General features: G+C 34.8%; 1 protein-coding gene across 1 annotated transcript in view; it reads right to left on the bottom strand.

Annotated features, from left to right (window-relative positions):
• ABI3BP (ABI family member 3 binding protein) overlaps positions 1-14393 on the bottom strand; it is a 127761-nt gene that overhangs the window by 96392 nt on the left and 16976 nt on the right. Inside the window, exons 6-10 of the mRNA XM_029284589.1 lie at positions 10492-10553; positions 5954-6002; positions 4417-4488; positions 3794-3886; positions 1014-1091 (exon numbers count right to left, since the gene is read on the bottom strand). Of these exons, the coding sequence (XP_029140422.1) occupies positions 1014-1091; positions 3794-3886; positions 4417-4488; positions 5954-6002; positions 10492-10553 (354 nt within the window). The remainder of the gene's footprint in view (positions 1-1013; positions 1092-3793; positions 3887-4416; positions 4489-5953; positions 6003-10491; positions 10554-14393) is intronic.

The following is a 14393-nucleotide window of genomic DNA, read 5'->3' as shown; positions in this document are numbered from 1 at the left end:
AGTTTCTCTTTGTTCCCCAGGATCTAATGAGGTCCTAGTTTATGTTACTCTTATATTTGAGCTAGGCAGATAAAGCATTAGGGAGTCTTTGCCCCAGGATCTCTACTGGCAAGGTAGGTACCATCTGGGATTCAAACTATGGTCTCCTGTATCAAAGGTCACACTCTAACTACTATACCTCTAACTACTATACTATCCAGCCACTATATGAACAAGTACTGTAATAACATATTGGAGAAAGAGAAGACAAACAACACCAGTGCAAAGTGGCTATAGGACATGAGAACAAACCACAGTAATTTCCCAGAACCACAATATCCCAGAATTCATAATAGCAGGCATCCAACAGTAGGTCAGGAACATGAAGAGCTGGGTAGCATCTGGCCCACACATGATCCTCCACCTACTGGTTAAAGAAACTGAAAGCAGTGCCTGGATGTTTACAGTACACTACTGCCTCAGTAATGCCTGATCAGTGGGACTGGGTGAATACTATTTCTGACATGTGTCCAGTAGCCTTGTCCACCAATGGACAAAAATGCACTTTATGCTGCACTGTCTAATCCATGGAGAAGGAAGGCAGATTTATTGAAAAGAAGAAAACAGTTTGGTCTGCTGCTATCAGATCTCCAGCTCTTGGATAATCAGAAAAATGGCATCACTCTTTCTTATCTCCACTCACTGCATTTCTTACCAACTTGAGGAAACCTGCTTCTTTCCACAATGTGAGAAGCGAAAAGTTGTTCTCTTCTCACACATCTTTAACTGCTACCTTCTGAATTAAAACTTCATAAAATTGCACAAGATTACACAAAACACAGATTAGTGTATGTTCAGTGATTCTCTGGAAGTCACTGAATTAAAAAGCAATAAAAATCAGGAAAATGTATGTGTCTCAGTATATATTTTACTAAATAATGTGATGTGATTAATGTAAGATAATTTTAGCGCAATATAAATAAATAAAAATTCTTGTCAAATCACTATGTAGAAAGAAAGAGCAAAATAATCACCAGTCTGGGATTTGGGGGTGATTTCTTTGACTTCTGATATCTTTGATTCTGGGAGCCATTCTTGAGTTTTGTTCTTAGCTGCATAAAGCAAGAATGCAATTCTTAGTTTACAAGGAAAGTTATTTCACCTAGATCTGCAAATAAGGTTAAGTACTTTTAATGCAAATTTCCCAGGCAAAAAAATTATTTTATATACTTTCAAAGGTTTTTCTACATACATTTTCTGATGCAAGCTTTAAAAAAAATTAAAGTGTGTTTAAATGCTTTTTGAAAACTTATGTTTTTGCTAAATATATCTATCACAGGCAAATGCTTTCTTTGTGTACATATTTGAAAATAGAAAGACAAATGATAACTAACCATTCAGTCTATGTTCTGGTGTAAATTGTTTATTTAATAATAATAATAATAATAATAATAATAATAATAATAATAATAATAATAATAATAATAATAATAATAATAATAATAATAATAATAATAATAATAATAAAGTTGGAAGGGATCTTGGAGGTCATCTAGTCCAGCCCCCTGCTCAGGCAGGAAACCCTATACCATTTCAGACAAATAGCTGTCCTGTCTCTTCTTAGAAACTTCCAGTGTTGGAGCATTCATCACTTCTGGAGGCAGGTTGTTCCACTGGTTAATTGTTCTAACTGTCAGGAAGTTTCTTCTTAGTTCTAGGTTGCTTCTCTCCTTGATTAGTTTCCATCCGTTGCTTCTTGTTCTGCCTTCAGGCGCCTTGGAAAATAGCTTGACTCTCTCTTTGTGGCAGCCCCTGAGATATTGGAACACTGCTATCATGTCCCCCCTCGTCCTTCTCTTCATTAAACTAGACATACCCAATTCCAGCAGCCTTTCCTTATATGCTTTAGCCTCCAGTCCCCTAATCATCTTTGTTGCTCTTCTCTGTACTCTTTCTAGAGTCTCAACATCTTTTTACATCGTGGTGACCAAAACTGGATGCAGTATTCCAAGTGTGGCCTTACCAAGGCATTGTAAAGTGGTATTAATACTTCACGTGATCTTGATTCTATCCCTCTGTTAATGCAGCCCAGCACTGTGTTGGCCTTTTTGGCAGCTGCAGCACACTGCTGGCTCATATTTAAGTGATTGTCCACTAGGACTCTGAGGTCCCTCTCACAGTTACTACTATTGAGCAAGGCACCCCCTATACCAGTGGTGGCGAACCTATGGCACGGGTGCCAGAGGCGGCACTCAGAGCCCTCTCTGTGGGCATGCGCGCCGTCACCCCAGTCCTAGGCCTTCAGCTGGGTTTTATAAAACCTTTTTGCTTTAGGCCTCCGCCGCCATGTACAAAAAAAAAGGTTCAATCAATCAGTCAATTTCAACTTCTTGCAGGAAAAAAAAGATGTTGGCAAAGTTGGAATTGATTGATTGAACTTTTTAGTCCCACCCAGTCTGCTGTTACCACCGCAGCCATGCCCATCCAATGGGCTACACCCACCCGGCACCCGACGATGCATAAGTGGGTTTTGGGTTGCAATTTGGGCACTCAGTCTCTAAAAGGTTTGCCATCACTGCCCTATACTATACCTGTACATTTGGTTTTTCTTGCCTAAATGTAGAACCTTACTTTTTTCACCATTGAATTTCATTTTGTTAGATAGTGCCCAGTATTCAAGTCTGTCCAGATCCTCCTGTATCCTAAGCCTGTCTTCTGGAGTGTTGGCTATTCCTGCCCTCTTGGTGTCATCTGCAAATTTGATGATTTCCCCATCTATCCCTTCGTCCAAATCGTGATGAAGATGTTGAAGAGCACTGGGCCCAGAACAGAGCCCTGGGGCACCCCACACTTCCCTCCATGTAGGACCACACGCTTTATTTTGCTACATTTTGCTGAATTTGTCCAGGATAACAGTATCCATAGTAAATGAACTAAACATCAAATAAATAATATATCTAAACAAAATTATATTAATTTGAGACAAACATTGTAGGCGAAATAAACTATAACACAAAACCATATCAAAACTTTATGTACATTCCCATTTATGAGTCTTAGTTTAGTTTACTTTTTTTTTAAAGTCTACACTGATTCCCTAAATATAATGATAGGGAAACAATTGAATTAGTTTCTGAAGCACATCATGACCTAAGCAATTTATTTCAGCACATTTATCACATAGAAACATTGAGCAAATAGACTTTGGAACTTTTACAGGTAATAATCAGAAACATTCAGTTCATGGGATTCTTAAATGGAAAAAGTCATTAGCAGCAAATAAGATTTGGAACATCAGAAACAATCATAACTGCACTCAGTTGGACTTTATCTACAAAGACTTACTTTTAAAGACCTCATTAAATAGCAATTTGTACTGTCTGGAGGTTAATTAATTCTGGAGTCATAGCAGAAGTTAGTCTTTCCCCTTATTGTTATAATATCAATCTACAATACAGAGTAATGAAACAAGGCTATTTGGGCATAGATCTAGCAGCTGTATATTTATATTTTTATCTTTATCCTTTTTTCTTCTTCTAGCCAATGTCTCAAAGACTGCCTATACAAGTCCCAGCAATATTTTTGCCAAGTTTTTCAGAAGTGGTTTGCCATTACCTTCTTCCTAGAGATGGAAGAAAGTGATGGGTCCAATGTCTTTAGGCAGCATAAATTGTGATTAGTTAACCAGGTAAGTAAGGTGGCCTTTTGGTAGCTGAGTAGTATACATCGAACAGCTTGTTTGCCATTTTGCATCATGGGCATGGTCTTATGTGAACGAGAGAAAAATTCTATTCACTCAAAATTTTCTACTTACCTAGAATTTGTTTTGGCTTTTCAAATATATTGAATCTTGAGGAAGATGGAGGTTTCTGTTTTGTTGCATTGAAATCAGGAACAATAAGATGCACTACACATACGGATAAATGAATCAGTTAATTATTTAGAAAAATTTCTAAGTTTTCAGTTCTGTAGAGATTAGTATCAGCAGTAGGAAGAGTCAGCTGGAGGAATTGAGGCAGGAAAAGGATTATAGCATCATCTTATAAGTATAGAAAATGATGTATTTATTTTTCAATAACCGCCAATAATAGACATCCTTTACCACCCCAGAGAGGTTTTATGAAGTTTTGAAGTATACATCAGCTTTTTAAAATCCCTTTACCTATTTTCTGGATATAGCAGAATCCCAAAACAAAATTTTGATATTATTCAAGTTGTGATAATGCTAACAAAATAAAGTATTATTATTACCAGCAAAGTTGGCACTACCAATTACTGAAAATCTTAACAATCTATTTTTAATTTCTTTTTCATACAGCTCCATGATCAAATGCAGTACAAGCTAATAAGAACTGGGTTAGCTATTAAATCCATTTAGAGCCTCCCAAAAATAAGTTGTGAAAGTAAGCCTATAAAAATAATGACCATCTTAATTACCTAATATTGGTCCTGATAAAGGAGGCCTCTGTAGAATTTCAGACTGTGTCCGATGTGTAATATTTTGAAGAACTGTGGAAATAATAAGAATGAATCTGTTAGAAATCTATATACTTGTTCTAATGTTATAAACCCGACATACTATGGTTGATATGAAAGATTCTGAATGGTTCTTATAAGCTACAATGTTATTTATGAAATTATGAAACACAATATTTAGTATTATGTAACATTATATAATGAAAATGTAGATTTGAAGGTGAAAAACTACCAGTCAAAGAAACTTCAGAAACTGCAGATAGGGCACTAAAAAATCAAGGTGATTTTAATGAAAAAGATTTGGCAGATTTACACCAGGTCCAAAGTATGTTTGAAGAGCTTGGAGATAATACAAAATGTACCTGTTAGCTTATGTTGCAAATGAAATTTCTAAAAATGAAGGGGAAAACTATATTTGAGAAACACCTATGTGAAAGGGGAACTAATAACTTGGTTGTGGAGTAATTATGGATTATTTCTTTAAATTGGTATGCAACCCTTAAAACCAACCTTTTTCAACACAGCTTCTATCATCAAATATAATGAATAGGAAAATTGCATCAAGGAAATATATTGGCAGGCTAAAGGAATGTATAAGGATGCCAGCTCATTAAAAGACAAATGAGATGGGGCCAGAGTGAATCAATGGGATAGATCTCTGTTCCTAAAGGATCCTGATACTTTATGTATGTAACAATATGGTATGTGTTATTTCTAGTTAAATTTGAGCATACTTATAAAATATTCACCATTAATACCAGATGTCTGGGTTCCTGATATAATGACCATATACAAAATTGGAGTAGATCTCACCATCTCATCATCTCACCTTCCAAGCTTTCAAAAACTTTTTGACCTATCTAATTGTTAAATATAAGTGTGGCTATATAAATATTTTAAATTAAATAAATTAAATTAAATTTAAAACTGTTGTATTTCTGTATACCATTTTTGCTAAGTGGAAAACTGTGGGAGGGGGAGTTGATTGGGAAAGAAACATACCAAATTATATCACTCATAAAATGTGTCTAGAATGTTTTTAATAACCTACTTGATAAAGAGCACAGCACCTTGTGAATGATTAAAGTAAAATATATTGATATCAATACAGTTTTATTTGCAAAAAGCTTGTGATAGTTATTCTGTATAACCTTCCTTGATTCATTCTTCTTTTTAAGGCTACATAAGGAGGGATTCTTGCTTTGTTGCCAAACCACTGGGGGTGGGGGGAGAGGATGAACTCAATCCAGATTTTGTTTAATTTTCTGCAAGGATGACAAACTCTGCTATATAACTTGACAAATGCAAGATTTCTCTCACTCTAAGGGGAATTGTCTGAAACAACTGAATTTGCTGAAAGAGTTGGTATTTTAGAATATGTCCAGCATACTTAAGTTAAGCATATGGATTTTTGCTTCAATTGCATACAAGCAACACTCTTTTTTTCATGCACATTCTTTCTATTCTATAAATATAAGCACACAAAATCCCACAATACCTTGTTTGATTACTTTAACTGGAACAAGAGTTTTTGAATCTGGTATAAACTGAAGAAAAGTTAAAAAATAATGGATACATGAAATATCATTATATATACTGTATATTTAAAGATACAAATATTGTTCTTTCCTTCTAAAATTTGTTTTTCTCAATAGTGCATGTAACTTTCATATGCACAGCAAGTGCATCAGATCACAGTTTAATTAAAATATTTTGTTTATTTCATAGTAAATGTTTTATGAAGTGTTTTAAACATGTCATAAATATCCATTCCAGCTGCTGAAGGGCACCGGAGAATAAAAATGGTGCAAGGATATTGTAATCTAAGCATTGAAACAGTTGTTGCCAAACTTTAAAGATTCTTAAAGGCCTTGCTCAGAATGTTCATTTGAAAAGAAATTCCACATCTATTCCCCTCACAATCCTATAACAGAAAAAAATATTTTTCCATTGTTTTTTGTCCAGTGCTGATAATCCAGAGCAGTGTTCTCTGGGGAATTCTGGGAATTGAAGTCCACACATTTGCCAAGGTTGAGAAAAACCTCTTTTTTTTCTTCAATGGCTAAATTATATTTTGGATGGAACTGTCCCCCAGGTGTGCAGTTTGGAATTTGTTATCACCCTTTAAAGAGGCCCCAGAAACAAAACTTTCAATGTATACTTCATAGTTAAATAACAACTCATATTTTAGTGTAATGAATGAATGATTTTTTGGATTCATTCCCACAACATCCAAATTTTAATTTTTTTGGCCTGCATTAAACTGATATTGTATGAACAAAAAAATCCTATGGATCCTTAAGGACTAACCTAACCTAATTGCCAGGATATTTTATACCCAAAATGAAAATCCATCACAAGTAAGGATATAGCCTTTAAAATTCATTTTTTCATTATATGTCAGGAACAAACAATATATTTTGAGAAAAATGCAATGGAAGATGAAACTAATTAATAAAAACTAAATTAATTCCATTTCTTTTTTTAAAAGTCAACATTCTCATTGCAATCCTTTTAATAAGTACTCATAAAATTCTCACAATTTATATCACTTGCATACAATAAGGGAAGGTCATTTTAGCTATTTATTGAACAAGCCATGTATAAACCTGAATCAATGTTACATTTAAGTAAAATAATAATGGCTTGATCAAACTGATTATCTATGAACTGTTTCACTAAACTATCCCCTCTCATCCCTATTCTCCCTAATAATTAAATGAATGAACAGGTTGTTGAGTGGAGCATAGAGTGCCTCAACAGTGGGTGAAAACTGGGAGGCCTAGTGCAGCATCAGCCCACCTGCTTCAGACCTCCCAAGGTCCCCCCTACCCTCTGGATATCCCATGTTTTGCTTCCTACCCTTGGATCCACACAGCCACTTGGGTATCCAGCTACTTCTTCATAATCAGTCACTTATCTTCTGAAGATCTCCAGACCTCAGGAAGTTGGAAAGGAGAACAGGATGCTCCTTTGCTGGACCACATGGCAAAATCCCGCAAGCAGATGGCCGCTTGTGGGATTGTGCTATGTGACCATTGGAGAGGCCTGTTCTCCTTCCCTATCTGAGGTCTGGAGAAGTTAACTGAGCAATTGATGACTGAGGTGGGGAGGAATGTGTGGAACCCAGTGGGGTGGCAAAGAAGGCAAAGTGCCTGTAGGACCCAATGGGGCAAGATGGGAGGTGAAAATAGGTGAGGGATTGTGCTGCAGTGTCTCTGTGGTTGATCACAAGAACTGTGAGAGTGCTATAGAAGCTGTAACTTGAAACCAAATTGTAAATAGCTTTGGGGGGGGTGTCTGTCATAACTTCAAATGGTTGCTACAGTAAGTGACCTTTGTAAGTCGAGGACTACCTGTATTTTTTTCCTCACTTGATCTGCAAACACTTAGCAAACATTAATGGAATATTGAAATGAGTAATAGGCTGGGAATGTCAGATTCTGGATTCAGACAAGGGAATATATTAGCCAAGCTAGAATGTATATCTCAGCAAACCGCAATTTCCAGATGTCATTTGCCAATAAAAGTTAACTATTGTACAGTATAATGCTTGAAATGACTGGTCATATTATGCTAAGCCCCAAACCAAACAATCTTTGATATGCCATTGGGTATAAATTTGGTCATTAAGTGAAGGTAAGCAATAGATCTACAGTTGAACCTATTGACAATAAAGAAACTATCAGAACAGATGCTGTCCATTCAATTTGCACTCAAACCGGTCAAATGTAAAATTGATGTACTTTTAACAAAAATATGTACATGCTGATACTGCATAAAACTACTTTAATAGAATATAGTAGGTGATGAGCTAGGACTGGGAACATCAGGTATGAGTGCCCAGCCCAGTATAAAGTTCATTAGGTAATTCTGAATCAACCAAAATTTCTCATTGCAACCTACTTTGCAATTCAGACTATTTAAAATCTATCTTTAGTTATTCTTGTAATATTGCTAGTGTATGCATTAAAAGGAGAAAAAGAACAAACAAGCTAATTCTATCTCATTCTCCCGACCCAAGAATCCTATCTTCAATAGCCTTCCCTTTTTTCATAGAACATGATTGTCAGTAGAAAAATACTTCTTGAATCTATAGTACTTAACAATTCTTAACTGCACAAAGAGCTTTCACAATTATAAAAACTTATCTATCAACAGATACTTTTCATAAAGGAAAAACTGAATGACAGCTAAGAGAGAATGAAGGTAGCATGCTTATTCTTGCTCCTTTCTCTGCAAGTAGAAGCTACACCCATTGCTAACAACTAAAAAGAACTTCTGCTCTTACATATGAAATATTTGGGGTGGAGGGGGAGAAAGATTTAAACATAGATACAATTTTCAGACACCAGTGTTCTAACTCTAAATATACCAAGCCCATCATGAGATGAAAATCTGGACTATTCATATATAATATATTTAAATTCAAAGTGTATTGCTAATATGAGGTGGGGGTTTATTGGTTTCTGTCTTGTTCTATCCTATTATCTTTGTAAGCTGCCCCAAGTCACCAAGAGTAAGTTGGATGGCCATATAAATTTTCTTAATAAACAAATTAATTAGGATGCAGTAGCATGTAAATTAACTATCCTGTAAATTAACTAGGATATTATAAATTAAACGAATCACTGTATTACAATCAGTGTGAAGGAATTCAGCTTCTGATATTAACAAGATGATGACTCATGGCAGGAAATTTCTTTAAACTCTAGCGAAAGAAAGAAAGAAAGAAAGAAAGAAAGAAAGAAAGAAAGAAAGAAAGAAAGAAAAGAAAAGAAAAGAAAAGAAAATCCATATTGTAGCCCTCAAGATATCTAAATAAATGGAACTCTCTTATCAGTTTAGTTAGAATTTCCCATTTAGGAGATTTTGGATAGCTTCATATTAACTTTTATGATGTGATCTACTTGTCTCCTTGAGAAGATGCCAATGACCATAACTGAGCCGTATATCTACTTGGGCTGTTTAAAAGCAACTTCCACTTATCTGGAAATCATATGTTTGAAACAACTCACCAATGTCAGATCTGTGTTCCTGTGTTCATGCTTCCTGTTCTGCTCCTTAACTCGTGGGTCCTTGACTTGGGTCAGCTGACTAATTTTTCTGGGATTTGATTCCCAGAGTGTAGTGGATTCTTCTGTGTCATGGCTATGCTCCACTTCCCTGAATCTATGCTCTGTTTGTCTCCTATGGCTTGACTTGGGGCTAAAGTCTAAACTACATTTTCCAAGGCATATATGCCTGCATAGCTAATAATGTACAATAGTTGCTTTTATAATTAACTGGAATACTATTTGTCAATGAACCACTTGTAAATAGAGTTGATGTGTTTGAACCAGGACACTGAACATCAGACATTTCCAAGGTGGTATTTTCAATGGTCTCCAACAGCATTAAATACATAATAATCTAAAGGTAAATGTTGAAGTCTATAAGTGATGCTTATAGATTAATACTGCCTACATGTCTGCATATTAAAATATTGTAATGGTATAGCTTAATTATGATAAAATTAAAATTAAAAAGTAATTTACTGATAAATTAAAATAGATACTAGTCCATACTCAGAAAAATAAAAATAAGAGAAGGAAAATATCATAATCTTATACATATCAAAGGTAAAATAATTAGAATGTTTCAGTTCTAAAAATCTTCTTGAATAATTCATAAAATCAAAAATGTATTCAATATAAAATACAAACAAGCCAATTAAATCCAATTTATCTTCACCTTGATCTATAATTGGATAGAATATAGTTTTGATGTGAAAAATGAGTTATATTTATAGGTTCCCTGAACAAGATTTAATACCAGTATTTGCATATATTATTAAATTTTATATGAAAAAGGAAAAAATTCAGATTCATATTTGATATATGGCATACAGGTAGTACTTGAGATATGACTGGTCATTTAACAACCATTTGAAGTTCATTTAACATTTGTCCCAACTTTCAGCCACAATGGGCAGGCAATTTACCTGTATAGATAATATGCTAAATAATAAAGATAAAAATATTTTTCATTGCATACCTGTGTATGGATTTTAGGGAACTTGTAGTTGTTCTGGAGCTGTCCATTTTCTTTGTTTTTACCTGATATAAATATATATGTATGTATGTTAAACCCTCCAATAATCATATAAAGGTACATATACACATTAATTTTGTAATTCCAAATGTAATGTGATCTCATACAACTTCCCATTGTTTTTGTCACAGTTAATGATAATTTTAATGAATGTATTGTAATGAATGTAATGAATGTATTGCCCTGTTCCTCAACCTATATTTAAACTCTAGCTGATTTCTGCAGTTAAGTTAGAGATATACCTAACTAAACTGGATAATATTTTATGAGTAAGTACTCTTATTTTACTTCTTTATTACATTCATAGCCCATCATTTCTCTATAGACAATGCTATAAGCATATAAAATAGTAACTAATTCAAAAAGTAAAATAATCAAAAACACACACATTAAAAAATATAATAATAATCTCATAAAACTAATGTCAATTGCATATCAAGTTGCCAAAAGCTATTGGCATAAAAAAGCTATTGTTTGGCTGTCGTGTACTCCTATAGCAGTATGTTTCAAAATCTAGGCTCAGTCATTGTATGAAGATCCTCTCTCATCTTCTTGCTGAACATATTTCTGGTACTAGCACAATGGAAAGGACTTCCCAAAGATTGTAACTTGAATAGGCCCATATGAAAAAAATCCAAAAGTTCAAGTAACCTTGGTTTAGGTTTTATGCAACTTTATAAGCCATAACTAGCATCTATACATATATATGCTCAGAAATAGGCTATTATTAACTGGAGAAACAAGAAGGATGTGTCTCTCTCATGCTTTCAAAATCAATTGCCTGGGTTCATCTAAACTAAAACATTTAAGAGTTTTCATAGTCAGCCCTTTCAATAACGTGTTATATTATCCTAAAACATGGGATTCAACAAGAATCCATATAAACAGGAATGGGCATATTTGGCATAGTAGGTTTAGTTATACTAATGAATCTTTTCTGTATTTCACTAATTTCACTTTATTTCTTTTTTCTTTTGTTTTATTAGCCACGGTTTTCTTGAAGAGCTGTAGGAAAGACCAGAAGTAGATGGGTTTATGAATACATCCTGGGATAAGGGAAAAATAGAACAGAATGGATGAAAAAAGAAAAGAGAGAAACAGATACATAAGCAATGAAAAGAGCACTTTCATTGTCTTAAATACTGTAGGTAACTTATTATTTCATAGAAATAAACAATATTTAATCTGACTAGTTAAAATGTTGTTGGCAACAGCTTATACATTTGGTAAATTTAAGAACAGGTAGTCCTTGACTTATAACCATTTGTTTAGTGACCATTCTAAGTTACAGTGGCACTGAAAAGGTGAATTATGACCGTTTTTCTGTTATAACTGTTGCAGCATCCCCTTGGCCACATGATTAAAAGCTTGATAACTGGAATGTATTTATGACGGTTGCAGTGTCTGGGGTCATGTGATCATCTTTTGCGACCTTCTGACAAGCAATATGACCATTTTTCATACTTAGAACTGTTGCAGCATCCCCATGGTCACGTGATTTACATTCAGATGCTTGACATCTGACTCACCTTTATGACGGTTGCAGTGTCCTGGGTCATGTGGTCACCTTTTGCAACCTTCTGACAAGCAAAGTCAATGGGGAAACCAGATTTGCATAACAACTGTGTTACTAACTTAATAACTGCAGTGACTCACTCAAGAATTGTGGCAAGAAGGTTGTAAAATGGGGCAAAGCTCACATAACAACTGTCTTGATTAGCAACAGAAATTTTGGGCTCATTTGTGGTTGAAAATTGACAAAGTCGAAGATTACCTGTACCATTATCATGTTATGTACAAGGGAATAAATTTCTCTGCAGCTTTCTTATTTAAAGGCAGGAATGTGCAACCTGAAGACTCATCCCTCCCATAATTGCCTCACTTCCAAAAATATTGTCTTCCAAAAATGTAATTACGTAAGCCACCAAATATTGCTTAAGTTATTCAACACTGGTATTTTTGCTCCAAAAACAAATAGAGTCTCTTGTTATGAACCTTAGCTTTGCCTAGAGAATGTGTGGATACATTGATTATTATAAGTCCAGGTGCTTAAGTTGGCTGTATAATGTTACAAATAAAAAAATGTTAAAAAGTGGAGCAGCCATCAGAATCTTTGCAATAGCCTTCATAGGTAGAGGGAAAAGTGACACTATAAAAATATACTAGAAGCACTTAAGAGGTTATTAATTATGATTCTCACTGCTGCCCTCACTGCTTCCTCACAATAGGAAGATAAAGAACAAATTGGGTGTGTCATATCTCCATCTGTGGAATATCTTGTTCTCATTTTATTTGGTTTCCAAACACCTGGGTCATTAGAAATGCCTCTGAAGATATGAAGACTTACTGGCCTTATGGGATAGTTACGTGACAGTTTCAACATTAGAAAAAGTGATATTGTCTTTTATTGTTCCCTTACTAGAATATTAAAATTTGGGGGGGAACCAACTCATAAAATATTGCACATAAAGATTGGGCTGCAAAAGATGAAATTCAAATAAAAAAGCTAGCATGAAAATAATCTGTAAAAATATGGAATCTCTCAGAATGTAAATTCATAAAGGTCAAGTCGACTGCCTGGAGTAAAAATCTCTTCAAAGCAATAGGGCAAAGTGAAACAGAGTAAATGAATGAGAGGTGGTTGTATTCCACTCTCATATGGATTTTATTTTATGTAAAGAAGAGATCCACTAATCATAGCTTTTACTGTATGTGATGAGAATGAAACATGAGATTTCCATGTCAGTAATTTACAGCATCGCTAGCCATTGTTGAGGTGATATAAATCCACATTTATGTGAATCTCCTTAGGCATAAAATGTACATCCTCCACCAATAGTATGTATGTGTACATATATGCATGTATTACCTAGCTATCATCTATCTCTATCATTTGTATGCTTCCTGGGCAACTCACTAGTAAACACATTTTTAAAAGATAAAATCAGTAGTAAAATATAAGGAATCAAAATAAGGAATAAAAGATAGCAAGGTGACAGAAACCCAACTGGAACGGGAAAGAAAAAGAGAGAATAGAATAGAATAGAGCTGGAAGGGACCTTGGAGATCTTCTAGTCCAGCCCCCTGCTCAAGCAGGATAATCTATATCATCTCAGTAATAAAATATAAGGAATAAAAATAAGGAATAAAAGATAGCAAGGTGACAGAAACCCAACTGGAACGAGAAAGAAATAGAATAGAATAGAATAGAATAGAATAGAATAGAATAGAATAGAATAGAATAGAATAGAGCTGGAAGGGACCTTGGGGATCTTCTAGTCCAGCCCCCTGCTCAAGCAGGAGAACTTATATCATCTCAGAAAAGTGACTGTCCAGTTTCTTTTAAAAAACCTCCAGTGATGGAGCACCCACGATTTCTAAAGGCAAGCTGTTGCACTGGTTAATTGTCCTCACTGTTAGGAAGTTTCTCCTTAATTCCAGGTTGCTTCTTTCTTTCATTAGCTTCCAACCATTGTTTCTTGTTCTGCCCTCTGGTGCTTTGGAGAATAATTTGACCCCCTCCTTTTTGTGGCAGCCCCTCAAATACTGGAATACTGCTATCATGTCACCCCTTTTTTTCTTTTCTTTAGACTGGCCAAACCCAAGTCCTGCAGCTGTTCTTCATAAGTTTTAGTCTCCAGGCCTTTGATTATTTTAGTTGCTCTTCTCTGAACTTTTTCCAAAATCTCAATATCTTTTTTGTAGTATGGTGACCAAAATTGGTTACAGTATTCCATATGTGGTCTTACTAGGGTTTTATAAAGTGGTACTAATAGTTCACGTGAAGAATCCAAGAGTATTTCATTCAGCTCTTCATAGCTCTTCTAACAACAGCATGGTGATGG

Source organism: Protobothrops mucrosquamatus, unplaced genomic scaffold (genome assembly GCF_001527695.2).
Source record: "Protobothrops mucrosquamatus isolate PMUCROS unplaced genomic scaffold, P.Mucros_1.0 scaffold_137, whole genome shotgun sequence".
NCBI classification, from domain to species: domain Eukaryota; kingdom Metazoa; phylum Chordata; class Lepidosauria; order Squamata; family Viperidae; genus Protobothrops; species Protobothrops mucrosquamatus.
This window is presented reverse-complemented; position numbering and strand designations above follow the sequence as displayed.